The 26,933-nt window shown below is 48.0% G+C and overlaps 2 protein-coding genes across 4 annotated transcripts; both read left to right on the forward strand.

Moving 5' to 3' along the window:
• The first annotated feature begins 603 nt into the window (after window positions 1-603).
• On the forward strand, window positions 604-7,911 carry GDI1 (GDP dissociation inhibitor 1). Its single transcript, XM_074200746.1, has 11 exons — window positions 604-821; window positions 1,765-1,872; window positions 2,024-2,123; window positions 2,226-2,360; window positions 3,825-4,023; window positions 4,158-4,289; window positions 4,795-4,894; window positions 5,590-5,761; window positions 6,238-6,382; window positions 6,537-6,591; window positions 6,753-7,911. Exons 1-11 carry the CDS (start codon window positions 777-779, stop codon window positions 6,903-6,905), a joined length of 1,344 nt encoding a protein of 447 aa, XP_074056847.1. The 5' UTR covers window positions 604-776; the 3' UTR covers window positions 6,906-7,911.
• A 246-nt stretch (window positions 7,912-8,157) lies between these two features.
• On the forward strand, window positions 8,158-20,772 carry FAM50A (family with sequence similarity 50 member A). Of its 3 annotated transcripts, XM_074208730.1 has the most exons (15): window positions 8,204-8,291; window positions 11,671-11,894; window positions 14,434-14,517; window positions 15,046-15,130; window positions 15,249-15,348; window positions 16,224-16,366; window positions 17,113-17,189; window positions 17,478-17,544; window positions 17,756-17,817; window positions 18,110-18,186; window positions 18,574-18,628; window positions 19,246-19,294; window positions 19,514-19,584; window positions 19,753-19,863; window positions 20,459-20,772. In XM_074208730.1, the coding sequence occupies exons 4-15, from the start codon at window positions 15,055-15,057 to the stop codon at window positions 20,465-20,467; spliced, it is 897 nt and encodes a 298-aa protein (XP_074064831.1). In that variant the 5' UTR covers window positions 8,204-8,291; window positions 11,671-11,894; window positions 14,434-14,517; window positions 15,046-15,054; the 3' UTR covers window positions 20,468-20,772. The 3 variants fall into 3 exon arrangements, with proteins under 3 accessions (XP_074064829.1, XP_074064831.1, XP_074064830.1); XM_074208729.1 differs by lacking the exon at window positions 14,434-14,517; XM_074208728.1 differs by lacking the exons at window positions 11,671-11,894; window positions 14,434-14,517 and having other exon boundaries at window positions 8,158-8,291.
• Window positions 20,773-26,933: the final 6,161 nt, after the last annotated feature.

Below are 26,933 nucleotides of genomic sequence, written 5' to 3' on the forward strand. Positions count from 1 at the left end.
CCGCCTGATGTGGGGGGCAATGCTGCGGGGGTCTTTGTGGGCCACTTGCTCTGCGCCACAGGCCTGGGTCACCCGGGTCCTTTCAGGATGGGGGGGGCGGGGTGGGCAAAGACAAAGCTGAGTCATAGGAGACCCGAGGTGCCGTGGCGTGATGGATGCCCCACCCAGGCTTGGAGCATCTCTTCCCCCTCCCCGCCTCCCCCCAGTGGGCCCGGGGTGGGGGGGGGCGGCTGGGGACGAAGCCCTCCACCCTCCCTCCCTCTTCCCTCCTGGGAGCAGCCCCTCCCGCAGCATCTCCGCGGGGGGGAAGATGCGGCCCGAAGATGCGGACAGGGACGCGGAGGGATCCGCGCCTCGGTCTCTTCACAGGCCCTCCGGACCTCCTGCCCCGCCCCTCCTGCCCCCCGCCCCCCAGCAAGGCCTTCCCAGAGTGGGGCCTTGCGCCCCTCAGCCAAGCCCCTTCCCCCCCGGCGGGCCGACGCTAGGCTCGGCCCGGGCGGGGCGGGGGGGGCAGCGGGGGCGGCGGCGGGCGCGAGTTAGGGCCGGGACTCTTTGGGGCGGCGGAGGGAGCGGGGAGGGCGGTGCTGAGTCCGCCATCTTTGGTCCATTCGAGCCGCGGCGAGCAGCGCGTCGGCAGCGGGCGTCGGCAGCAGGCGCGGGCGCGGGAAGGGGAGCGGCCCAGGCCCAGGCCAGGCCAGGCCAGGCGAGGCGAGGCGAGGCGAGGCCGGAGCGGGCCGGAGCAGGCTAGGCCAGCGGATCCCAGCGCAGCGGCAGCCATGGATGAGGAGTACGATGTGATCGTGCTGGGCACCGGCCTCACGGTGAGAGGGGGGGCGGGGAGGGTACTCCCTCCTGTCTGACCCCCGCGGACATGGGGGGGGCCTTCTTCGGCTCCGGGGCCTGTGAGCCCTGGATGCCTTCCTCTCCTCCCTCAAGGCCCCCCACCCTAAGGTTCCCAGATAGGTCCGCCCTCCCCCTCCCCCATCTTCTTGGCGTGTAGGGCCTCCGCCATCCCCACAGGACCTCATAGAATCCGGACCCCAGGAGCCGAGTGATTCTGTTCCCCAAGATTGGCTAAGGGACTTCACCCCTCTGACAGTCCCAGTAGCCCACCCCGAGGGAAGGGGCAGAAATGATCCTCTCCACTCGCCCTTCCTCTGGGTGGGAGTAAGAGACAGCTGGGGCAGGACCCCAGGAATAACGGGGCCACCCGCCAAGTCTGCGATTCATTGGTGCAACATCTGGAAAATTAGTAGCTCCCAGCTCTAGTGCTACTCGTCTCCAAGATGGTGGCTTGAGGGCACGGACTGCCAAAGAGTTGACTGTGCCCCTTCCGCGCCTTGTGGGAGGCTAGCTGACACCAGGAGACTGGGAAGAGCAGGCTTAGGGGAGGACCCTGGGAAGCCCTATCTCCGATGCCCATTGCAGGTGCACTGGAGTAGCCCGCATCCTTATTGCTTCCTGGATGGGGATGGTGGGGGGTCAGGAAAAGGGGGGTGTTGGCCCTCCGGGGCTCATCCAACGGCTTTCCCAGAAAGCTGCGCCATGAAGAGAATAACAGAGGTTTGGAAACCTACCTCGCCAACCTTTTGTGTGTCTGGCCTGGAAAAGGGGGGGAGGGGAGGGGCTCTCTGCTGCCCCTCCCCCCACTTTGATCTTAATGTAAAGGAATAGACCTGCTGAGATTTCAGCACCTCTCTTGGGGGAGGCTATATTCACTCCTCCTGTCTTGCTCCCTTCCCTTGCTCATCTCCTCCCCACCAGGAATGTATTCTCTCTGGCATCATGTCTGTGAATGGAAAGAAGGTGTTGCACATGGATCGCAATCCTTACTATGGAGGTGAAAGCTCCTCTATCACACCCCTGGAAGAGGTGAGGGGCCCTGTTCCATTTTCCCCAGACTCCATTATCCACCCTATGGCCCAATTGGTTGTTCAAGGTCTGGGGGGGGTAGTGTTTGGAGATAATGTTGCCATTGAATGAATCCTCCCTTTCGCTGTTCTCTGGCTCTCCTTGCTTGTAGTTGTTCAAACGGTTTGACCTCCCCGAAGGGCCTCCTGAAAGCTTGGGCAGGGGCCGAGATTGGAATGTGGACCTGATCCCCAAATTCCTCATGGCCAATGGTGAGTAAGTAAATCTGGGCAAAGGGATCAAGGGCAGACATAACTGGGTAAAGGCCATCCAAATGAAGATGCCTCTCTCTTCCTCTCCCCATGTTACCACAGGCCAGTTGGTGAAGATGTTGCTGTACACAGAAGTGACCCGCTACCTAGACTTTAAAGTGGTAGAAGGCAGCTTTGTCTACAAGGGGGGCAAGATCTACAAGGTGCCATCTACCGAGACGGAGGCCTTGGCCTCCAGTGAGTGTTCCTCCACCCCTTTTCATCCTAATTATCAGAGCCAAAGGGGAAAGCTCTAACCTTAACTAGACTCATGATGCAAATGAGGAAGAGGCCTTGTGGGAACATGGAGAAAAAGCTTGAGGGTATACCAGCAAGTCACAGGTAGGGTAGCCAGGGCTTGCCCATTGATGCTTTAGCTGGCACTGTCAAAAGCAACAAAATCAATTGAATTCCATAAGCATTTCTCTAGTACCTCCTTTTTATACTAAGCATGGTAGAAGAGATACAAAACCAAATGTAACTAGCCCTGTCCTCATGGACCCAATAATTCAACATTGAAGAAAATGGGCCTTATATAAATATATGCAGAATAAATATAAGGGAATTTAAGGAAGAAGGCTTGCCACCACCATGGGGGAATTCAATAAGGTTTCCTATATGTGTAAAGGCACAAAGAAAGAAGATATGGCAGGAAAGAGAGCAGTTTGGGGTTCTCAGCATTGTTCATCAATAAAGTAAGCTGGGGCCTGGCTGTAAAGCACTTTTTGAAAAAAAAAAATCTACCTTTGGGGCAGCTGAGTGGCACAGTGGTTAAGAGCACCAGCCCTGCAGTCAGGAGGACCTGAGTTCAAATCCAACCCCAGACACTTCATAATGACCTAGCTGTGTGATCTGGGGCAAATGACTTAACCCCACTGCCTTGCAAAAACAAACAAAAAAAATCAACCTTTTATTCTACAGGCAATAGGTATCCATTGCTGTGTGAATATGGGAATAATATGGTCACTCCCTATCTTAACGAATATCATTTTGGCCAAGAAACTGATTAGGAGGCTATCATTCACATAGTGCAGATGAGGCCATGAGTTCCTTGACATGAGAGATGTAGATGACTGACTTTGTGCACAGGCAGGGAATAAAGAGTTGGAGATAATTGGGTCTTTGAAGACTGGAAGGATAGTAGTGCCCCAGACAAAAAGAAACAACAGAATCATTTCTGAGAAGGGGACAAGGTTCTAATGCAGAGGGTGATTTGTTAACCACAGACTGAGAGTACCAGAAGGCATGATGAAAGGAGACGGTAGGGGTTACGGCTCAGGTTGATTTGATCATTGATACAATTCCTTGGCCCTAAATATAAGGTTAAGGTCAGGACTCAGTAGAGTCCCACAAACCAGTTACTAATAGAAGATCAAAGTGTTCTGCCCCACTAATTCTCAGTCAGGTCAGCTCTACCCAATGTTAGAACTCACTCCAGTGTTGAATAGACTAGCTTCCCCAGTATTGCAAAAGGATAAGATTTACAAATTAGGAAACTGAGGCCTGGAAGTCCCATGAGGACTAGCAGAACAAGACTAGACTTGGAGTTTCCTTCCTTCTAGTACTCTTTCTTTTTTTCCTCTAGTTCCTTAATAGTTTTTGACCCCCTACTCATGGTGTGAAAGAGGGTGGGTCAGTAAAGAAACTCTTTTCCATCTTTAGACCTGATGGGTATGTTCGAGAAACGCCGATTTAGAAAGTTCCTCGTGTTCGTAGCAAACTTTGATGAGAATGACCCCAAGAGCTTTGAGGGTGTTGACCCTCAGACCACAACCATGCGAGATGTGTATAAGAAGTTTGACTTGGGCCAAGATGTTATTGATTTCACTGGCCATGCTCTGGCGCTCTACCGAACCGATGAGTAAGAAGACATTTCTCTATTTCCCTCTGACCCTTTGTTTCACTTGAATTTTAACTGTGCAGGTTCTAGCACATTCCCACAACTTTTTTGTTTATTTGGCAAACTTCCTCTTTCTCTTTTCTTCCCCTTTTTAGCTACTTGGACCAGCCCTGCCTTGAGACCATCAACCGCATCAAACTGTATAGTGAGTCTCTGGCCCGGTATGGGAAGAGTCCATATCTGTACCCTCTCTATGGCCTGGGCGAGCTGCCCCAGGGATTTGCAAGGTGAGGGTGGAAGGAAAAGCAAGCAGAGGTGGGGGGAGGGTAACAATAGGCATGAGAAAGGAATTATTCTCTGATTTGGCTGTTGTCAGGCTGTTTTCTAGCTGAGGAGAACTGAGACTTAGCAAGCTTTGACACTATAGCCAAGGCGGTTACCGGTCCTGAACCTGGGGTGATCTCTCATTGCTACCTCTTGGCTTTGTTCTCAAAACTCAACTCCTTGTTTTTGTGCTGCTTTGAAGGCTCTTCCCGTTCCACAGTTTCCAGTTCAGAATTTTGTTGGTATGGATGAGCGAGAGTGAAGTTAACATAGCCTCATGAAAATATAACCCTGTTCAAAAGAAAACAAAGTAGTCAGTGTCCCTTTATTAGTTGAGGAAAGTAGAGCAGGAATGTGATTGAACCAAAGTCACACTTAGTCTGACAACTCTGGATCAAACTGGGAAAAGGGGATTCTTGCTGGGGACAGAGGGGCTCTCTCACCATTGGAACCCCCTCCCTGCCTCAGATTGAGCGCCATCTATGGTGGGACATACATGCTGAACAAACCTGTGGATGACATCATCATGGAGAATGGAAAGGTGGTAGGGGTGAAATCTGAGGGAGAGGTAAGCTCTCTCCCTTTTTCCTTATTCTTTCTCCCCCCCCCCCATTGCTATTAATAGGCCAAATGTGGTTTTGATAGGTTTGAAATGACAGGTGGTGCATTCAGAAGTTGAGATTCCCAAGGTTCTGTATGGAATGTTGAGCCTCATTTCATCTTGGATAGAAAGCTGGATCTGATCTTTTTTACCCCTTGGGCCAGCATGGCCCCTTTGGTTTTCGTGACAGCACCAATTCTAGGTTCTGACTGAGTGTTGAGCAGAGAGAAGGTAGAGACACTGTAGGGAGCCTGGCCTTCGAAGCCAAGCAGCCAAGAAGAATAAACCAGGATGCCAAGCTAGGTCCTCACATGGAGTTTCTAATTCTCCTCCATGTGATTTTGTGAGAATGTTGAAAGTTGCCCACTGAGTCTAGAGAACAGACGGTCTTCACTTTCACATGAATGAGAGGTTTCCTGGTTGTCTTATTAACTACATATTTTCTTAATTGGTTGGGGTCAGAGTTGGCTCTTGAGGCCAAAAGCTTAGGTTTGCTTCTTCTCTGAATTGACGTTATTTAGTTAGCCCCTTCTATGTAACACTTCTCAAGTCCTTGGCCAATGGGAGAGCCCTAATGAAGTAGGAAACTCGGTGAAGCTCCCCTACCTACTGCTGCAAACCATGATCAGCAGGTCAGGGTGCTGCTGTCCCTTTCCCCCAAGGTGGCCCGTTGTAAACAGCTGATCTGTGACCCCAGTTACATCCCTGACCGGGTTCGAAAGGCTGGCCAAGTCATCCGAGTCATCTGTATCCTTAGCCACCCCATCAAGAATACCAACGATGCCAACTCCTGCCAAATCATCATTCCTCAGAATCAAGTCAACAGGAAATCAGGTGGGCAGAGCTGATGCCAGTGAGTGATTGGATTGTTTTTTTCCGAGCTGAATCACTTGTAGTTTCTTTGCATCTGATTTCTCCCTCCATCAGACCAGAGATTTTTTCCCAACTGCCTCATGGGGGAGCTGCTATCCCTCACCAGATTCCTAGGAGGTAATATACATTCAGCCACTAGGGACAATCGACTCCTGGTTATCAATGGCATACCAATGAACTAGCTTGGATGCCCATAACAATGGCTGACAGGGAATATCTAGTGAAATAGGGGTTTTGTAGACTTAGGTGATTACAGACCAGAACTGCCAACAAACTCCTTCAAGGTGGTTTTCCTGGTTAGCCGTGACTTAGCTGATTTTTTTCCCCCTCTTGTATCTAGACAGAAATAGGTATGGCACATGTGGCTGTAAAATTAGCAGTAGCTGTACACAGGGTGTGGAAGGTTGAGTGCCATTAACTCACTCTTCTTTTCTAAGACATCTATGTGTGCATGATCTCCTATGCCCATAATGTGGCCGCCCAGGGAAAGTACATCGCTATTGTCAGCACCACGGTGGAGACGGTGGAACCTGAGAAGGAAATCGAGCCAGCGCTGGAGCTGTTGGAGCCCATTGACCAAAAGTGAGGCTTGGGGGAGTACCGGAGGTTGTGGTGACCAAGGGGGACCTTACCCTCTGCCAGAGTTGGGGTGGGTGGGGCATGAGGAGGTCTTGGAAGAAATGTAATGGAACAGAAGGGGACTTGGATGAACATACCTTCCTCCTCTGCTCCTTAGGTTTGTGGCCATCAGTGACTTGTATGAACCAACTGACAATGGGCTGGAAAGCCAGGTAAGCACCCTGCCGTGTGAAATTCCACTTTTCCAGGTTTCGTTTTTCCCTTTGGGGATTCTGGGATTAGTCCTGACTGGGCCCAAGGGCAAGGTGGGAGGGTGTAGTGAGGGAGCTGGGGTGAATAGCCTCCTCTTAGGCACATGTGTGGCTGCCTCTAGGTCTTCTGTTCCTGTTCTTATGATGCCACTACTCACTTTGAGACCACCTGCAATGACATCAAAGATATTTACAAGCGCATGGCTGGGACAGACTTTGACTTTGAAAACATGAAGCGTAAACAGAATGATGTCTTTGGAGAGGATGAGCAGTGATGGCAGGAAGTAATTCACCTCCCCGTAAGGCCCTCACCACCTTCTCCTGCCTCCCTCAGCACCAACTTTTCTTTTCTCCCTTTGTCTTTGTTTTCTTTTTGGGGGCTCCAGGGGAAGGTTTGGATGGGATCCCTAAGTCAGCAATGTGCCCCTGCCTGACCTTCTCCTCTGCACCTTCCCGTTAGGCCCCCCTTTCTAAGTCATTCCATTTGTTGACCAAACCCCTAGCTTAGCACGGAAAGGGAGGGGGGGGTGTCTCTCTCCCATTTTCTCCAATCTCTGTAGCTTCTTTCCCTCTGTCCCCAAGACATCCCACCTTATGGGGTCTGGGCTCTGTGTAACCCCTCCCCCCCACCCTGTTCTTCCCTTTCCCAAACTCCTTGCCTCTATGGTGCTTTTTTGGGGGGGAGGGGGGACCCTAGAGAATGAAAGCTAGAAGCAGATTTTTCCCTCCCGTGTCTCAGGTGTGGACTGCCCTGTCTGTCCCTGTGCTTCACTTCTCCCATGATCATGCCTCTAATTCCTGCCTCTTAACAGCCTAATAATCGGTTCCCCTTTGTCTCGCCTCTGTGCTGGGCTGGAATGCTGGGGGGGGGGGGACACCCAAAGCTGCTGCTGCATTTAATTGTATTTCCAGCCCTTTCTCCCTTAATTTATTTTAACTTATTAATATAGCTTTTCTGTAGTGATGCCCCCCTCTCCGTCTGTAGGGTGCAGAAGGAAGAAAGCTCATTTCCCGCTCCCCTCCACCCCCAGCCCTCGTCGATCCTGTAGTAACCTTCCTTTGGGGGTGGGAGAGGGAGCCCCTTCCTCAGTTCCACGGCCGCCTGCAGCGCCCCTTGGCAGGCCTCCCCCAGCCCATCCCCCAGGCCTGTGCCAGCCCCTCCCCACCCCCACCCCCCGCCCCCGCCCGGGGGCGGGAGCTAACGTCGACCAGTGATTGTGTGTGACTCCCGCTTATCGTGTATCGGACAGGAGAACCGAGTCCCCAATAAAAGCCTGTTGAAAAGTCTCCGGCTTCGCGGCCCTTTCTGCGGGGGGGGGGGGGGGGGGGGGGGGGAGGTGGAGACGGGGCGCGGTGGGCGGTGCTCGGGCCGTCACGGCCGCTGACGCCGACGCTGACGCTGACGCCGCCGCGGCGCCGGCGGCCACGTGGGGCGGGCGCGGCTGCGCAGTGGCGCCGCGCCAGCCCGACCTCCTACGCGGAGGAGACCAGCCCTTCCTCTAAAGCCCCGGCCGGGCCCCGAGCCCGCCGCCGCCGCCGCCGCCGCCGCCATGGCTCAGTACAAGGGGGCCGCCAGCGAGGCGGGCCGCGCCATGCACCTCATGAAGAAGCGGGAGAAGCAGCGGGAGCAGATGGAGCAGATGAAGCAACGCATCACCGAGGTCAGGGCGCCGCCGCCGGGGGGAGGGGAGGGGAGGGGAGGGGAGGGTGCCGCCGGCTCCTCGGAGCATGCGCGCCGGCCGGGGCGGGGGGGGGGGGGGCGGACCGACGTCGCCTCTGCGCCGGAACTCCGCCCGCCCCGCCCCTCGCTCCGCCCTCCGCGGCCTTCTCTTCTCCTCCGAGCTAGAGGGTGGGCCGATCCCCCGGGAAGGCTGGCGTCTCCTGCCTCGGCGCTGCCGAGCCTCCCCAGAAGCTTCGGGTTTCCGCTCCCAACATGCTTTGCCGGCTCGGCCCACGGGAGGCTCTATGTCCCCAGAAGCCCTCCCCCGGGCCGAGATGCCTTCCCCTCGGAACTCCGGGGCAGAACCTCGACTCAGGCCCCCCGACGGCAGTTGGGGAGCAAGTGAGCCAGTGGTTTTGCGGCCGTCCCATCCGCGGAAAAGCCCAAAAAACTCGCGCAGCCTCGGGGCCCACTGAAACAAGGCCATTCTCACTTTTTCAAACCTGGCAGAGGGGCTTTTGCTCCTTCGTCCCAACGTTGGCACCCCCCCCCGTACCTCAGTTTCTCCTTTCAAGAGATGACTGATGTGGAAATAAATCCTGACAGTCCGTGTATGAATAAGCTGTCAGTCACTGTCATGGGAATGGGGTGGGGGAAGAGGTGGAAACATGTGGAACCCAAAAGCTGAATGTAACTTGGAGCTGAGAAAAGAAAAATCACACTCGGAAAAGGAATTCATTTCTCCAGTTAGAGGTAAAGATGATTGGCTGAGCTTACTTTTGAAAAGTCTTCCCGCCCCCTTTCTTAATCACAGGTGGCAGTGAAATCTAAGGACAGTGCCTAGGCACACTACCCACACACTCATCCACACCCCTACACCCCTTTCTCTGGTCCAGTTTATTGCACAAAAGTCTCTGCTTCAGTCTCTGCTGGTCTACAGATGAAAGGACAAAAAGAAACAAACAATTCCTGTCTGCAGGAACAGCTATTCCATGAGGGGAGCAGGGAGACAGTCTCCACCCTCAAGGAACTTCTTCCTATAGGACAGCTGAACCCCCACACCATTGTTTTGACATGGAACTCTCCTGAGAAGGTGATCAAAACCCTGGGGGAAGTGGTTTGCACACCCTTTCTCAGAGCAGTAACTGTATCGATTGCATTCCAGCTCCCTGAAAAAGGGTGCAGAAGTACCCAGGTTTAGAAGCACCATGACCTGGCGAAGAAAATGGCTGCCCATTTTTCCAAACAGTCCCAAAATGGTCGACTGTTTCATCCACTCAGAGTCAAAGGTCATGTTCAGTTCTGTTCTCACCATATCACTGAGAACAGTGGCACATGTGACCCAGATCAGTTAAAGTCACTCAGTGACCTACCTTACTGATGTTTCTGTTATGACTAGTGATATATCAGATTAGTTCTCCCCCTCCCTCTATTTTATAGATGAGATACAGAGGATCAATATTGACTCTCTGGGAAAGCTGTAGTATCTTAGCATTTAAAAATTTTTTCTGTTCAAGAGTTTGAGGACATTCTTGGGGGCCACACTTTAAAGTAGGAGAAAAAGATCTGTTGTTTCTACTTTCTGCCAAGGAGCTGATTTGAATTTGCAGTATGAAACACCATAGGCATTCCAAGATAAGGTGCCTTTCTCATACATTGCTGACATATGATTTTGTATTTGGGATTTTGTGGGAATCATCATCCTCTTCTTCAAGCCATCTATCAATAAACATACACATCTATGCTTGTCCATGTGGTAACAGCCAAGGGTATCAGTCACTCTGGCTAAATTCTGCACACATGCTAGGGCCATCTCAGGTATGGATAGGAGTCATACTGGCTCAATGGAATCTTTCTATGATGCTAATCCCCTCTTGCTCCAAACTGGTACATTTTTGTGCCAGCCATGTGGCCTTGTGTGGTACTAAACTGAAACCATTGATTGGACTGAGGCAGGCCGTCCCAAACTTTTATGTTTGACTTTCTCCTAGCTGGTCCATGATAAGAGTTCACGCTTGATGAATCTGTTAGTAGGCATGATGTATCCATTTCTCAGACTCTAATTAAGAGGCATTTTAGACAGAATGGAGGCATAAACTTTCCTCACAGTATTGGCCAGGGAAATACACCTTATATGGAGTGCAGGTTACTAATGACCTGTTTTGTAAATTAAACTAGTTGGAGATGACTGCCACTTCTTTAGGATAGAACAATGTTTATGTGATATATTAAAAAGAGTTGCTAAAATATGGCCCTCTCTCATGGGTGAAGCAAGGAGGTCCATTAACCACCATTATTCAGTATCATACTAGAAATCTTAGCTTGAGCATGGAGAAAAGAAAAAGAATGCACAATGAGGAAATGAAATCATCCTTCTTTGCAGATGACAGGTTTACTTAATCAGCTACTAGTTGACAAAATTAACAATTACGGCAAAGTTGTAAACTATATATCCTCAGCATTTCCATATATTAGCAATGTCCAGCAGCAAGAGATAAAAAGAGAAATTCCATTTAAAATAACCGGACAGTATAAAACACTTGGGAGTCTACCTCCCAAAACAAACCTAGGAATGATAGGAATAGAATTAAAATTCATGCAAATAAAATCAGTTCTAAATAATTGGCGGGGGGAGGAAATGTGAAGGAAGGTGGCCTAGTAATACCAGATCTCAAACTGTATTACAAATCGATAATCATCAAATCTGGGACTGTCCAAGAATTAGAGTGGTGGATCAGCAGAATAGATGAAGTACCCAATATACAGTAACAGATGACTATGGTAATCTCGTATCTGACAAACCCAAGATCTTAGCTTTGGGGACAAGAACTCACTATTTGACAAAAACTGCTGGAAAAATTGGCAAATACCGAGATAGAAAGTACATATAGGGGCGGCTAGGTGGCTTAAGGGATAAAGCACCAGCCTTGGAGTCAGGAGTACCTGGGTTCAAATCCAGTCTCAGACACTTAATAATTACCTAGCTGTGTGGCCTTGGGCAAGCCACTTAACCCCATTTGCCTTGCAAAAAACCCTTAAAAAAAAGAAAGAAAGCACATATAGACCAACATTTTATACCATAGATCAATATATGGTCAAAATAGGTACGTGATTTAGACATAAAGGCTGATACCGTAAGCAAAGTAGGGGAGCTTGGAATAGTTTACCTGTCAGATTTATGGCTGAAGGAAGAATTTATAACCGAACAAGATAAGGAACATTAAGGAGATATAAAATGAATAAATGGTTACATTAAAAAGGTTTTGCTCAATCAAAAGCAGTGGATCCAAGGTCAGGTGGAAAGCAGGAAACAGGAGGGGAGGGGGTGGAATTCTACAGCAAGTTTCTGATAAAAGCCTTTTTTTTTTTCAAATATATAGAGAACCAAGTCAAATTTATAAGAATACAAGTCATTCTCCAATTGATAAATGGTCAAAGAATATGAACAGGCAGTTTTCAGAAGAAGAAATCAAAGTTAACTCTCATCATATACTCTACATCACTATTGATTAAAGAATTGCAAATTAAAACAACTGTGGAATACCACCTCATAACCATCAGATTGGCTAATATGCTAGAAAAGGAAAATGATCAATATTGCAAGGTATGTGGGAAAACTGGAATACTAATGCATTGTTGGTGAAATTGGGAATTGATCCAGTCATCCTGGAGAGCAATGCAAAACTATGCCCGGAGTTCTATCAAACTGTGCGTACTCTTTGACCCGGCAATATCACTCTTAGATCTGTATCCCATCAATTCGGGAATGGCTGAAGAAGCTGTGATACATGATTGTGATGGAATACTATTGTGCTATAAGAAATGAGAAGCAATATGCTTTCTTAACTCCATTCAGTGGTCATGGACAATTCTAAAAGACTTGTGATGGAAAATGCTACCCACATCCAGAGAAAAAACTATGGAGTCTGAATGTAGAGCAAAGCAGACTATTTTCATTTTTTAAAACTTGACTTTTTTTTTGCTTTCTCCTTTTTTTTCCCTCCCCTTTAGTTCTAATTCTTCTTTTACAACATGAGTATTATGAAAATATGTTAAACGTGATTGTACATGTATAAACATGTATCGGATTACTCTGTCACGGTGGGGGGAGGGAGAAAAATGGACTCAAAAGCTTACAAAAAGATGAATGTTGGACATTATTTTTATATGTAATTCAAAAAAATAAAATAACATTTAAAAAATCAAAAGAAAAATGTGCATAGGTTTACATGAACTGATGCAAAGTGAAGTGAGCAGAACCAGGAGCACATTGTACTCAGCAAAAGCAACATGGTGTGATGATTAGCTAAGAAAGACTTAAGTGTTCTCAGCAGTACAGTGGTCTAAACAGTTCCAAAGGAGCTATGGTAAAAAGTGCTATCCACTTCCAGAAAAAGAACTGATAGTCTGAATGCAAATTAAAGTATTAAATAAAGCAAATTAGCTTTATTTTTCTTGGGGGTTTTGTTTTGGTCTGTGTTTCCTTTCACAATATTACTAATATGGAAATGTGTTTTGCATAACTGCACATGTATAAACTATATCAAATTACAGAGGGAGAGGAAGGAGGAAGGAATTTGAAACTCAAAATTAAAAATAAAATAATATTAAAAATCGTTTTTACATGTAATTGAAAAAATGTTTTAAAAAGATTTCCTTAAAAATGTAAAACTGAAAAAAATGCCCCTTTACATAGTCCTTTTTTAGATACAGTATTTTCCCCCACTCTAAAAAAATTGTTTATTTTTAGTGTTCTTGTTTTAAAATTCCTTTTAAAAAAATTTATTGGGGTGTCTAGGTGACACACTGGATAGAGCACCGGCCCTGCTCTAGCCACTGCACCACTCAGCTGCCCCTATTTTAAAATTACTTGTTTCACATTTTCTCTCCCTTGAGCCCCTTACCTACCTTGAGAAAGCAAGCGCTATGATCTCAATTACACATGTGAAATCCTGCAAAACATTTCCATATTAGCCGTGCTGCCCTTACTCCTTCAGAAAAGGCAAGAAAAATAAAGTGAAGAATTATACTTCAATCTGCACATAGTTCATCAGTTGTCTCTGGAGGTAGATAGCTTTTTTTTTCATCATGGATCCTTTGGAATTGTTTTGAATCATTGTATTGATCAGAGGAGCAAGGTCATTCACAGCTGATCAGTGTACAATATTACCATGATCGTCTAAACTGTTCTCTTGGTTCTGCTCACTGGACTTTGTATCAGTTCATGGAGATCTTTCCAGGTTTTTCTGAAAGCATCCTGCTCAACATTTTCTTCTAGCACAGTAGTATTCCATCACAATTATATACCACAACAGTCTCAGGAGACCCGGGGACCCCAGGCATTATTATTGACACCTTATAAATTCAAAAACTGAGTCTTAGAGAGCTTAATTGACTTGTCTGTGCTTACATAGCTAGTAAGTATTCAAAGCAGAATTTGAAGCCAAGTCTTCCTAATTTCAGGTTCAGCACTCTACCTCCTAGGAACATACATAGAGAAGGTGATACAAAATAGCTCACAGAAGGAGAAATAACAAAACATTTGGGGGTGAGGAGTGTCAGAAAAGACTTTCCAGTGGAGGTAGGTGAGGGTTCTGAGAGGCAGGAAGGAGAAGAGAATCTGTTTCAGATCGATCAAAGGCACAAAGCAGCTGGGACGGGGAGTTCTAGGAACAATTAGTTCAGATTGTCTGGAATGGAGACTGAGATGGGGGGTGATCAGAAATCAGTTTGGAAGGGATTAAGTGATAGACTTGAGGAGTTCCTCTTTTAGCCTAGAGGAATTGGGGAGCTATCACAGATTTTTGACCATGAAAATTCACATAATCAGATTTGTTTTAGGCATAGTCATGGGAAACAAGGTGGCACAGTGGATAGAGCACTGACCTTGGAGCCAGGAGGCTGAGAGTTCAAATCTGGCTTCAGACACTTGACACTGACTAGCTGTGTGATGTTGGGCAAGTCCCTTAACCCGAATTGCCTTGCATCCAGGGATGTCTCCAGTCATCCTGGTTCATATCTGGTCACTGACCCAGATGGTCCTGGAGGAGAAAGTGAGACTGGGGACCTAGCACAGCACCCCCACTCTAATCCAATTCCTGTGTTTGTCATGACGTTACCTCTCTGATGTGGTCTTCTTCAAGGCATCGGTCCTCTTAGACGTAGTGATCTGGCAGCTGTGTGGAGAATGAAAGCAGGGAAAATAGGAAGCAAGTTCAGTAATCCAGGTGAGACGTGATCAGTCAACACCAGACAGCTGGCTTGAGAGGGGGAGAAGATGGATTTGGCTGGTGTTTTGGAAATAGAATCACCAGAACTAGGCAGCTAGAACCAGTTGCCTTTGGTCTCTGCCCCCTTTGCTTTTCCTTGACCCCATTTCATTGGAATGGGCCTATATGTAGGTATGAAGAAGGATACAAAAGACCTCAAGGAGTAGTGTTTGGTGCTCTTCGACAGAGAGTGGGCAACCAGAGGCTCCAGAGTTAGGGAAAGGGGGTTAGTGTTCCCTGGGATGTTTAGGTGTATATTCTTCTGGGGCAGAAACGAGGACTGTCAGAGGCTACCATCAAGGCAGTGGGAAAGAAATTCGTGTCTGGTGCCCCCTTTTTGCCTCTTTTTCCCTAGAAGGAAAAGGACTTGTCCAGGGCTTCCAATTCAGTCAGTGGCAGAGTTGAAATGAGAACTTCCTTCGGTCTCTTCCATTAATCCTTCTCATTGGCATCCCTAACTGCCTCTCCTTCCTTTCACCCTTGCAGGAGAACATCATGAAGTCAAACATTGACAAGAAATTCTCAGCTCATTATGATGCAGTCGAGGCTGAGCTCAAGTCCAGCACTGTGGGTGAGTAGGGTGTGTACCCTAAACCCCTAAAAGCTGATGCTACCGTTTGCTTTGTGACTCCAGCTAGCCTGGCATTTCCTGTCGCCTCAGTGACCAGACTCACTCATATGACTTGCAGGTCTTGTAACCCTGAATGACATGAAGGCCAAGCAGGAAGCCTTGGTGAAGGAGCGGGAAAAGCAGCTGGCTAAAAAGGAACAGTCCAAAGAACTTCAACTGTAGGTGTCCTGGCCTTCCACACACAGGCTTACCTTGGCTGGTAGAGGGAGAAAGGGGTAGGATGGGGACGCTGCCTTAGCAAACACTGAAGCTGCTCTCTCTCTCTCTCAAGAGGACCGTTTTCCTTCCTTTGGGACAAGTTGATAAAGGTTTAGCTAGGTACCTTAGGCTTGAAAAATTAACTTTGGCATTCAGCCTCTTTATACTCATAACATGCCTGTTAGCCATTCTTTCTCCTTCCCTCTTTTGAGTAAATGCTACCTTGAGTCCCTTTGTTTTGTTTTGTTTTTGCAAGGCAATGGGGTTAAGTGACTTGTCCAAGGTCACACAGCTAGGCAATTACTAAGTGTCTGAGGCTGGATCTGAACTCAGGTCCTCCTGACTCTAGGGTCAGTGCTCTATTCAGTGCCCTACCTTGAGTCCTTCTGTTTTGTTTTGTTTTTTTTTTGTTGTTGTTGTTGTTTTGTTTTTTAGGTTTTTTCAAGGCAAATGGGGTTAAGTGGCTTGCCCAAGGCCACACAGCTAGGTCATTATTAAGTGTCTGAGACCGGATTTGAACCCAGGTACTCCTGACTCCAAGGCCGGTGTTTTATCTACTGTGCTACCTAGCCGCCTACCTTGAGTCCTTCTCAAAAGATCAGTAGCTCCAAATTCTAGCTCCATAGACCCCTCTGACCCCCACAGCAACCCTTATCACAATTTTGAGGCAAAGAGCTGCACAAGGATTCCCTGACAATACCCTGGGTAGCATTTCTTATTAGTGCTCCCTTAGGAGACATTGCTGACAATAGAGGTAGAACCATGCAAGAAATGGTTCTACCAGTCAGGCCTGGAAGAGGTAACACTCGCCAAATCCTAGCGGTCTCCCCTCTAGAAAACTAGAGAAACTTCGAGAAAAGGAGCGCAAGAAGGAAGAGAAGCGGAAGATCTCTAGCCTGTCCTTCACCTTGGATGAGGAAGAGGAGCCTGAGGAAGAAGAGGAGGAAGATTTGGATGAAGAAGATCTTGAACGGGAAGGTGAGAGCAGGAATGATGGGAGGTTGAGCCAGGGAGCCAGGGAGATGCCCAAAGAGGGAGAGCTGAGTGAGTCCTCTCTGAGAAAGGAAAGAGAAGCAAGTTCCAAAGCCAAGAAGCAAATCAAATGAAAACACATTTCTGAACTTTGGCCCTGCCCTCTTAGAGTCATTGGTCTGTGGGACAGGACTCATCCCTTTGAAAAATCAACTAACCTTACAGAAGTTGGAATCATAGTTTAAGATCAAACAGTGTGATTAATTGCCAGACAAATGGTATGAGTTGGGTTCCAGTTGGGGTAGTCAAAGGAAGACTAAACAGCTAAAGAGAGATCTGAACTGGATTTTAAGAGCTTGCTAAAAGGCTCTTCTAGGCAGCAAAGAAGGGAAGGGCTCTCCTGGGGCTGTGAGCATGCCTAAGATGTAAACTGTTGGAGCAGATGCATAGGAGAGTGCTTGGAAGGGCAGACTGGAAGGGACCAGGTGGCAAAAGGGTCATCATGTATGACTAGGGAGGTTGGGCTGTATCCTATAGGCAATGTAGACATGAACAAGAACAGACATGGTCCCTCCCTTCAGAGAGTTAACAGTCTAAATGGAGGTCAGGAAGACATATAAATAGCATGTTGCCTTTGTTGACATGTTTTGTGGAACATGGATCTTCAAGGATTGTGCTGGCAGGTTTGTGACTCGAGGTAGAATGAACCAGATGGCAGCTGGCATGGGTGACATACATCTGTTTCCCTACAGAGATCCCCTCAAAGAAAAGAAAATTAGGAAAGAACCCAGATGTGGACACAAGCTTTCTTCCTGATCGTGACCGAGAGGTAACGCCAACCCAGTTATTCACATGTTCCCCTTGAATAAAACTTGTGGATGGAGTGGTTCATATCATTTTAAGGTATCGGGGGTATAATATGGAGGAATTGTCACGACTCCCTCTTTCTTTTGGAAGTACATTTTATCCATCACGTCTGTCTCTCCGTCAGTTTTCCCACCTACACAATGCAGTCCCTCAATGGAACCCTTTTTTGTGACAAAAACAAAGCACAAGTGAATCATATATTGACCATATCTGATAACACGCCGTCACCTTTTCCCATTTTCTCCCACAGGAAGAGGAAAATAGGCTCCGAGAAGAACTTCGGCAGGAATGGGAGGCCAAGCAGGAGAAGATCAAGAGTGAGATGTTGGGGGACCAAGCTGGGGGTGGGGAGGGGGGGAGTCCCTCCCCAGTCTTCATGGAGGGCACAATGTGCTGGGGATGATTTTGCCCATATGGGAAGGCACCTTTCTCCGGGTCTGACTGAGGGAGGTGAGCAAGATCTAGGTCTAGATATTTCCGGGCCTTTCTAAGTCTGGAGCTAAGGGGAACAATTTTTGCTACTTCTAGGTGAAGAGATTGAAATTACCTTTAGTTACTGGGATGGCTCTGGGCACCGAAGGACCGTCAAGGTGAGAGAGAGCTATGTGGGACGGGGTAAGGTCAGATTTAATCCTATCTATCTTAGTGGTCCCGTTTCTCAGGAGAGGCCCTGGTTTTAGCCTGGTTATAAAAGCCATCCTGGACTGTCTCTGAGTGGCTGTCCTTCAACCTGTCCCTTTCCTTAGCCTTCTGATCGTGACCCTTCAGGGCATCTGATTGGAGCTCAGCAGCCCACTGAAGAGTTAACTCTCAGTGTCTTATCCCTTTTTCTTTTTCCCTGATTGTTTTCACTTCTGGGGGCTTCCATGCTGCCTCTAGTAGATGAAGAAGGGGAACACAATGCAACAGTTTCTGCAAAAGGCCTTGGAGATCCTGCGCAAAGATTTCAGTGAGCTAAGGTCTGTTGGGCCCTGTATCAGGAGAAGGGGCCTCCTCTTGGGTCTCCTCACCTGCTCAGTGATGCTGATGCATTCATGGGAGATGGCTGGACCCCAGCATTCCTCTCTTAAGTAACATACATTTTAATAGGGGCATTCTGGAACCCATGCCCCTGCCTTGCCTTTTTTGTCCAACCCAAAGATGTGACTGGCTTTTGGTCTGGCTGGCTGGCTGGCTAGTCCGAGAGACTAGTTATCTGGAAGGCTGGCGGGGGGATCATTTGGACGCCTGGTTGTGTTGTCTCTACCTTCTGGCCAGCCTGCAATATGACTCTCTCACCTGGGGACGTAGAAAGCTGGGAAGGGCTTGGACGTGTTTCTGACTGCCTTCCCCTCCTTCATCTCCAGGTCTGCAGGAGTGGAGCAACTCATGTACATCAAGGAGGATCTGATTATCCCCCATGTGAGTGCCTCCTCTTGGCTCCCAGAGGTCCTTGGCAAAAGATAGCAGTTAGCTGGAAGCAAACTGGAAAATTCAAGGGTGGCAGCTCAGTTGCTCTCAAACCGGGGACAGTACCCCAGTTGGTTGTTTGCATGAGCTTTGGCTTGTTTAGATGTGTGTTAAAATCATGCTAATGGTACCTCACCTTAGTCTAGCCCGCCCCCCCCCCCCCCCATATTCAGTAAAACATCACTAGATCCTCAGAAATGGGATAGGAATTCTTGGCATTTTACGGATTAGGAACGGGAAGCTTCTGACATAACCCAGACCACATAACTAGTTTAGAAGCAGAAAGAGGCCTGGGATCCAGGTCTTAATCCATTAGGAAACTGATTGAACCCCTGCTCTTCACCAGACTCTGCTGAAGACTGAGGATTCAAAAGAGACAAAAGATGGGTCCTGCCCTCAAGAAATTTCCAAAAGCTTAGTCCCATGCTCTTTCAATTTGTTCCCTTAGGTCCCCACTCAGGGAGGGGTGAGTAGGGAAGGCTGCCTGGCCCTAGCAGGTAATGGGTTTCTGTCTGTGATGAGGAACCACCCAATGCTTTTGTCCCGCTGCCCCCCCCCTTGGCTTCTAGCATCACAGCTTCTATGACTTTATCGTCACCAAGGCCAGAGGGAAGAGTGGTGAGTGAACTTTTCCCCAGATGTGGTAAGTCCAGCTCCTTTGGATGCCTTGAGTCCCTGGACTGCTCTGAAGGGGTGGTTCGGTTTTGCATCCTAAGCCATAGATCCTGCTGTAGGGGACTGACCAAAGGCACCAAATTCCCCTCCCAGCCTTGCTCTGAGGCCTATGCTTTACAGGCTGGGAGAGGGCCTGACTTCCAGCTGCTGTTTCCCCACCAGGCCCACTCTTTAACTTTGATGTCCATGATGATGTTCGGCTGCTCAGTGATGCCACAGTAGAGAAAGATGAGGTGGGTGGGTAGGTAGTGCCAGAGGAGGTCTTTGGGGCCTGATGGGTAACTCGGACTGGGTGGGGAGGGGCTATCTCCTTGAAAGCTCTGAGTGTCTCATCTGGAGGGAGGGACTTAAGTGGGAAGTTGGGGAGACAGTGAGGCCTCAGTGGCATCTTTTCCTCTCAGTCACATGCAGGAAAGGTGGTGCTAAGGAGCTGGTATGAGAAGAACAAGCATATTTTCCCAGCCAGCCGCTGGGAACCCTATGACCCAGAGAAAAAGTGGGACAAGTACACGGTGAGGGCCTCGAAGTTTAAGATGAGGGTGGCGGGGAGGGGAGGGGGAGATTGAGAGCAAGTGGAAACCGTCAAACCTACATGCACCCTGTGAGCCACTCATATTCGCTTTAGGCTGGCATTGCCATCCTGCAGGGCAATCTAGAGGGCATGTTGGGCAAGGCCCGAGTGGGAGCTACTAGGAACAGGACCCTTTCAACCCTCACCAGAGTCATTCTAGCATTCCGGGTAGCCTGTATCATTGCAGGACATAAGTTGCTCCCCAGCCCCAAAAGAAAACTAGGTGTGGGCAGCTAGGTGGCCACAGTGGATAGAGCACCGGCCCTGGAGTCAGGAGTGTCTGGGTTCAAATCTGGTCGCAGACACTTCATAATGACCTAGCTGTGTAGCCTGGGGCAAATCACTTAACCCTGTTTGCCTTGCAAAAACCTTAAAACAAAAAAAAAAAGAAAAGAAAACTAGGTGTAATCTTGAAGTCGGAAGTATATTAATAATTTGTTTTCTGTCTCTTCCCCCCCCCCCCCACTCCTGATTCTTTCACTTGCCTGGCGCTCCCATCCCTCTGTTCACCACCCTCCTCCCCAAACCTCCTAAAGATTCGATAAGCACCTGTAAAAGACAGCATGTGAATTTTTTATCACCTCACCTTTCTTCCATCCCCCTCCCCTCCCTACTCTTGCTTATCTGTTTCTCTTTCCCTCCCCAATCTTGGGGCTTCACCCTTCCCATTTGCGTCTCCTAGGACTACACATACAACTGAAAGCATACCCTGGAACCAGTCCAGTTTGGGTGGGGCTGTTGCACAAATGGTCCCTGAATTTCTATTCCCTAATTCTACTGTTCCTTTCATGTTTCTTATTTTAAAATAAACTTTTACGTGATAACTGGAACTCTAGTATTCTGAGTCCTAGACTGGACTAGGGGCTGGGGGAAGGGAGGGAAAATAGTTTTTCTAGTCTCACAGAGGAACATTTTCACCATAGTCATTTATGCATCAGGCTTATTCCCCTGCCCCCACCCCACTGGGTCTCACCATTGACTTTTTCCTTGTAACAGATTCATTCAACCGCACATTAATGAGGCTCCTACTCTGTGTCAGTCTCTGCCCTGGAGGAGCCTATAGTCTAATGGGGAGACAATGTGCAAACAATTGTCTTGTAAGTCATAGATGGGGGCTACATGGAGATTACCAGCAGAGGGACAACACCAGTATTAAGGGGAAGTGGGAAAGGCTTCCTGGAGAAGATGGGATTTTAGCTAGGGCTTGAAGGAAGTCTGGGAAGCCAAGAGGTGAGGACGAAAAGGGAGAGCATTCCAGGCAAGGGGGAACAACAACCAAAGAAAAGGCCCAGAGATGGGAGATCTTACATGATGAACAGCCAGATGGCCAGTGTCCAGGGTGAGAGAAACGATTAAAGAAAAAGAAGCCAATGGCGGTGGCCACATCTGACAGTGTATGTAACAGTCTGTTTCCGTGGCCCCCCACCTCTCTGGCAAAAGGAGCATGGTGGAAATGAGTTCTATCATCCATTCTAGATTAGGATTAGTCATCGCAATTACTCTAAGCTGCTTCCTTTGAAAAAAAGTTTTATTTTTTTATCCCCTTCATTTTTAACTATATAACCCTCCCTCCAACACCCAGAAAACCATCCCTTATATTTAAAAACAGAATTAAAAAGAAAATAAACAACAGCCAAAGCTCAATGTGTTTAGTATAGGCAACCAACCCAACTGCACAGGGCTCCCTATTTCTTAGTTCTTCCCTAGGAGCCCAGCTGGGCCATCATCATAAAAGGAGTATTTGGCTATCCAGCTTCATTTTTTCTCCATTTATGTTTTGTTGATTGGTTCTTCAGTTCGATTTACGTGACTGTGCAGGCACTCCTATAAAGTTTTCTTGGGTTTCTCTTCATTGACATCCTTTCTTACAGTATGATAAGATATTATTACATTCAATTACCACGCTGTATTCAACCCTTTCCCAGTCAATGGACATCTACTGTGTTCCCAGTTCTTTCCTTCCCCAGAAAGTATGACTGTGGAGCTTTTGGTGACCATGGGACCTTTTTGTGTGCCTAGTACTGAGCATTGACTCAAGGAGGATGGATGCTTTTCCAAAATGGTTGGCATTCTTTCTTTGTGGTGATCTTCAGTTACTGTGTCCATTAAGTAGAGTGTTCTGGTTATTCTTAATTGACTGCATCAGTTACTACAATTTTTCTCACGGTTCTCTTAAATTTTTCATATTCATTTCCTACTACACAAAAATATTTCCATTCCAGGTTCATCATTCATTCATGAAGACACCCACTTTATTTCCAGTCATTTACTACCAAGAGTGTTGCTATTGATATTTTGGCATATGTGTGACTTCAAAAGCCCATCTCCTTACTCAGGCAACAAACATTTAAGTGCTTACTATGTTCTAAGTACTGTGCCTGGGGGTGGGGGTGGGGGGATACAAAGAAAGGCAAAAATCTAGGCCTTGTCCTCAAAAGCTCTAGTTCAGAGCTGAGTCAATATAAAAATAACTTTTTCAGACAAGATGTTACTACTGTAAGAAAGGAAATTTGAGAGAAGGCTTGAGCAGTTGGGACAGGGCACTGGGAAAAGTCCCTGTAGAAGGCCAGGGTAGTCCAAAGCAGTAGCCAGTATAAGAACAGGGAGTAGAGAGATGGTAGGAAGGAGAGAAAGGCAGCAAAAAACCAGTTTATAATGGGGAGCCAATGGGGATGACGGTGATGGTGATGGTGACAAGGTCAGGCCTACACTTCAGGATGACCACTTTGGCAGTTGAATGGAAGTTGGACTGGAGTGGACAGCAGGGAAACCAGCCAACAGTTACTGTGGCCTACACCAGTGTGGTGGCAGTTGTCAGAGGAGGAAGCATTCAGAGAGGTTCTGTAAAGGGAGGAAAGACAAGTTGTTTGGTCACATCCAACTCTTTGTGACTACATTTAGGGTTTTCTTAGCAAAGATTCAGAGTGGTTTGAGCTTTTCCAATGAGGAATTGAGACAAATAGGGTTAAGTGACTTATCCAGAGGTTAGATTTGAAGGCAGGCAGATTCTACCAGTGCTACCCCAGAAATGACACGACTTGGCAGTAGAGTAGATATGTGGAAGAGTTGAGCATGTCCCTAAAACTGCCCACCTGGGCAGTGTTACATTGAAATAAAGAAATCACATATCAGCCAACAATGACTAAGCAACATGTACCATTTGCTAACAAACCAGAACCGAAACTCTCCATAGCCAAGGACCCAGAACTTTGGAACATACAGTGTAGACAGAAGGCAAAACGGGATGAAATGGTTAAGACACCTAGTTTCTTATTGAAGGAAGGGATCAGGAGAAACTGAGAAGGAAAAAGGAATTAGTTGAATGCCTCTTGGGAGGAAACAGTCTTTTGACTTCTGCAAACACAAGTGACTTGCAGATTTAATTTCACAAAAGGATGGATAATGGCAAAATGGAGTCAATATTACAGTGACTAGGGGGATGGTGATGGTGCCCTAGAGAGTCATCAGAAAGTTGGGAAAGGGGAGAAAGAGTTATGTTTTGGCCATGTTGAATTTTGAGTTGCCCAAGAGGAGCTCAGGACCTAGGACTGGGAAATCATCTGCGTCAAGATGATTGTTAAATCTATGGGATCTGAACCAAGAAGAACCTAAAGAGTATGCTCTGGGACAAGAGCATGATCCAAGGTGTGGAAAAGGATGAGGTTGATAAAAAAAATGGCATCTGCTCTGGCACTTGGGTCACTGGTCAATTTGGAGGTGTTAATAATTTGAGCACTTTTTTTTTCCATTCAAGAAAGATTTGAGTTTTACAATTTTTCCCCTATCTTGCTCCCCCCCCACAGAAGTCAGTCTGTTAGCCTTGACATTGTCTCCAGGGTATACATTGATTTCAGTTGAATTTGATGAGAAAGAAATCAGAGCTTTAAGGAAGAAAAAGTATGAGAGAGAGCAAAATTACAGACTCGGTTTTTTTTTTTAAATTAAAGATAATCATCTTTGGTCTTTGTCAAACTCCACTGTTTTTTTCTCTGGATACAGATGGTACTCTCCATTGCAGATACCCACAAATTGTCTCTGATTGTTGCACTGATGAAATGAGTAAGTCCATCAAGGTTGATCACTGCCTCCATGTCACTGTTAGTGTGTACAGTGTTTTTCTGGTTCTGCTATTTGAACACTTAAGATTTGCAGAGTGTTTTACAGATATCTCATTTTATCTTCAAAACAACCCTAAGATGAGGACACAGGCCGAGGTCACTGAGCTAGTAAATGTCTGAAATGGGATTCAAACTCACTCTGCTGCATACAGTGGAATGATAAGGATAAAAGCCAAGTTGTGGGGTGTTTAGAAGAGACTGAGAGGTAGCAAGCTTAGATAGCTTTCTCAGGAATGAAAGTAGAATTGGTAAAATCGAATGGGGGTTTTTAGGGATGGAGGAGACATGAGAAGGTTAAGCAGCAAGGAAACGACCAGTAAGCAGAGATGGAAGTTTAGAGGGTGTGGAGTAGGGATGAGAGATAGGGTAACTGGTGCTACTGTCTGGTGTCAGGAAGAGATCGGAGTTCAAATCCAAGCCATGGGACCCTGGACAATTCATTTAACCTGTTTGCCTCATGTTCCTCAACTGTAAAATGAGAGCGATGTAGTATCTACTTCCCAGGGTTGTTGTGAGAATCAAATAAGATAATCTATGTAAAAAGTGCTGATATAGGTGCTATGAAGATGCTTATTACCTCCCCTGCTAGAGAAGAAAGGATGGGCTGGACTGACTTGGGCATTCCTGATTGGGCAAGAAGGCCTACCTTTTCACCAGAGATAGTGGGGGAAGACATCTGAGTGATGTGAAATGAGGAGGAAGTTAGTTCCCTGCTAATGATCTGTGCGAGAGACTCAACTGAGAGCAGCCCATGAAGAAGAGTTAAGGTGGCAGATGGCAGGAAAATTCTAAGGTTGGGGTTTGGCCAGACATCATAGGCAAGACAACAGTGGAGAGTTGAATTCATTCACCAAGGGGTTGCGATGGGGAAGGAGGGCATGGAGTCAGTGCAGAACTAATGGAGTGGCAAAGAAAACTAGTGAGGGGCCACAATGATCAGAAACAGAAATTTCAGAGTTCCTGAGCGTGGAAATAGGAAACTTGTGGGGGATGGCAAAATCAAGGGGCTAGAGTGGAGGCACAGTAGAGAAAGAAGTCCTGGGCCTGAAGGAGATTGAGGAGTGAGGCGAGGATTCCTTGGAGAATGGAGGATTCATTGGGAATGGAGAGTGAGAATCAGAGTGTGAGAACTGAGCAGACAGTTAGATGTAGGCTTAGGAGGGAAGAGCCTCTGGCATCTAGAGAAGATGAATCTCACTTGAGTGATGGTGACAAAGGGAGAGCCCGGAAGTGGCCATGACCAATGAGTTCTGAGGGAAAATGTCACCAGAGCTCAAAGGAGGGTGGGCAAGGGTCCAACTAAGCTCAGAAGGGGGTTAAGATGAAAATAGGCTCTAGAGGGCACCAGATAGCTCTTGGTAACTTTCTAGAAAGCTACCTGTCACTGCCTCCTGAAAGCTGCCCCCCTCCCCCCCCCCCCCCCCCCCCCCGAACTGGGAGATGAAGACCCAGTCCTGGGCCACAACTGCCCTGCTCTGCAGGCCATGGCCCTGAGCACTAAGGTTCCTGGACAGCCCAGTCCTAGACTCTGGTGCCCCTAGTTCCTGAAAGCCTACTTCTGGGGACCACTTGGAGACTCACGGTGCCCTTCCTGTCCTTCCCTGCTTGGGACTGGGGGCTACAAAGCAGCTCTTTTCCTTTCTGCTCTGTTACCTCCTAGAGATGAGGAGCTGGTTCAGCCCAACTGTCTCTGTCTTTTTGTCACCCACACACCCACCCACATCCCCCTCCCCCACATACACACACCCCACCATCACAATGATCTGGCTGTTCTTTTGGAAGGGCCCTACTTCCTGGAGAATGGCTCCTCCTCAACACTCTCCTCAGCTAGGAAAAGGCTCCTCTGTTTTAGCCCTTGCTCAGCCTTCACAGCCTGAGGCTGTTCCTAACCTCTTTGGGCAGAGTTGGGCTTTGAGGGCCAAGGGGGCCCCCCCACCAACAATAGGCCTTCAGAGAGCCCCTCTGGGGCTGGCCCCTTGCATTCTGTAGTAGACCTCCCTCAGTTGCAGGTCTCTCCTATCTGACCCCGCCATGTCACTAGTCAGAGCCTGGAATTCTGTAAAATCGGGAGCTTTGGAGTCTGACTGGCCTCCTTGGGGAGGATGGGAGGGACGGAAGAGGGAGAGCAGCAGGGATGGGGCATCCTACTTCCGAAGCCCCAGATGACAGCTAACCCAGGCCTTCCCTGAGGACCAGAAGTCAGACTGGGAGCAGACTTCGGTTGGAGGAGGGCAGTGTTCACTGGCCAACGAATCCCGTGATGTCCAAAGGCCCGGTGAGAGAGATGACCTCCAAGATCTAACCCTATTTTTAGGAAAAGCCATTGAGACCATGTCACCTTTCTTCTCTTAGCACATAGCAAGCCTTCCTTCACCCTTTTGGCATATACTCCCCAACTTTGGGTTGGTAAGACAACATGAAGTCTAGACCGAGAGGGGAATGGGGTGGAGAACATTAAAGGGCAGGGTGCTAGGGCAAGAGGGGAAAGGAGTAGGAGCTGTGCCTGTTCACGTTCTGGCCTCTCTGCCTGAGCAGCCATTACAGATCCCAAGCTCAGCCTTCCTCTCTCCAACACCACCCTGTGGCATATTACTGAAAAGAGATTGATGACTTTTTTTTCCCTCGGCAGAAGGGGAAAAGACCTTTGCATCTGTCTAGAGATCATTGAAATGGCAGCTGTTCCCATTTCTGCCCTCTCCGCCTCCACCCTTGCCCTCGCCTCCAGGCAGGGACCTACCAACCCCAGACTGCTCGTGGAGGCCATTTCATTTATAGCAGGGGGAGGGGAGGAACTGAAGATGTAACCCTCAGCACTACCATAAAGATGCCTGGGTCTTTGGGGGCAGCTGGGGGGGAGGGGCAGCAAAGGAGAGAGCTGTACTCTCCACTGAGA

This window comes from Macrotis lagotis, chromosome X, assembly GCF_037893015.1.
Source record: "Macrotis lagotis isolate mMagLag1 chromosome X, bilby.v1.9.chrom.fasta, whole genome shotgun sequence".
In the NCBI taxonomy this organism is placed as follows: Eukaryota; Metazoa; Chordata; class Mammalia; order Peramelemorphia; family Peramelidae; genus Macrotis; species Macrotis lagotis.

What these genes read in the sequence shown, in the direction of transcription:
- GDI1 (XM_074200746.1), top strand. Translation starts at nt 777, where the DNA reads ATGGATGAGGAGTACGATGTGATCGTGCTGGGCACCGGCCTCACG. An exon ending in GACGGAGGCCTTGGCCTCCA is followed by an intron (nt 2,361 to 3,824) that starts GTGAGTGTTCCT and finishes TTCCATCTTTAG; the next exon opens with ACCTGATGGGTATGTTCGAG. An exon ending in TTGGAGCCCATTGACCAAAA is followed by an intron (nt 6,383 to 6,536) that starts GTGAGGCTTGGG and finishes TCTGCTCCTTAG; the next exon opens with GTTTGTGGCCATCAGTGACT.
- FAM50A (XM_074208728.1), top strand. Translation starts at nt 8,181, where the DNA reads ATGGCTCAGTACAAGGGGGCCGCCAGCGAGGCGGGCCGCGCCATGCAC. An exon ending in GCTCAAGTCCAGCACTGTGG is followed by an intron (nt 15,131 to 15,248) that starts GTGAGTAGGGTG and finishes TATGACTTGCAG; the next exon opens with GTCTTGTAACCCTGAATGAC. An exon ending in CAAGCAGGAGAAGATCAAGA is followed by an intron (nt 17,545 to 17,755) that starts GTGAGATGTTGG and finishes TGCTACTTCTAG; the next exon opens with GTGAAGAGATTGAAATTACC.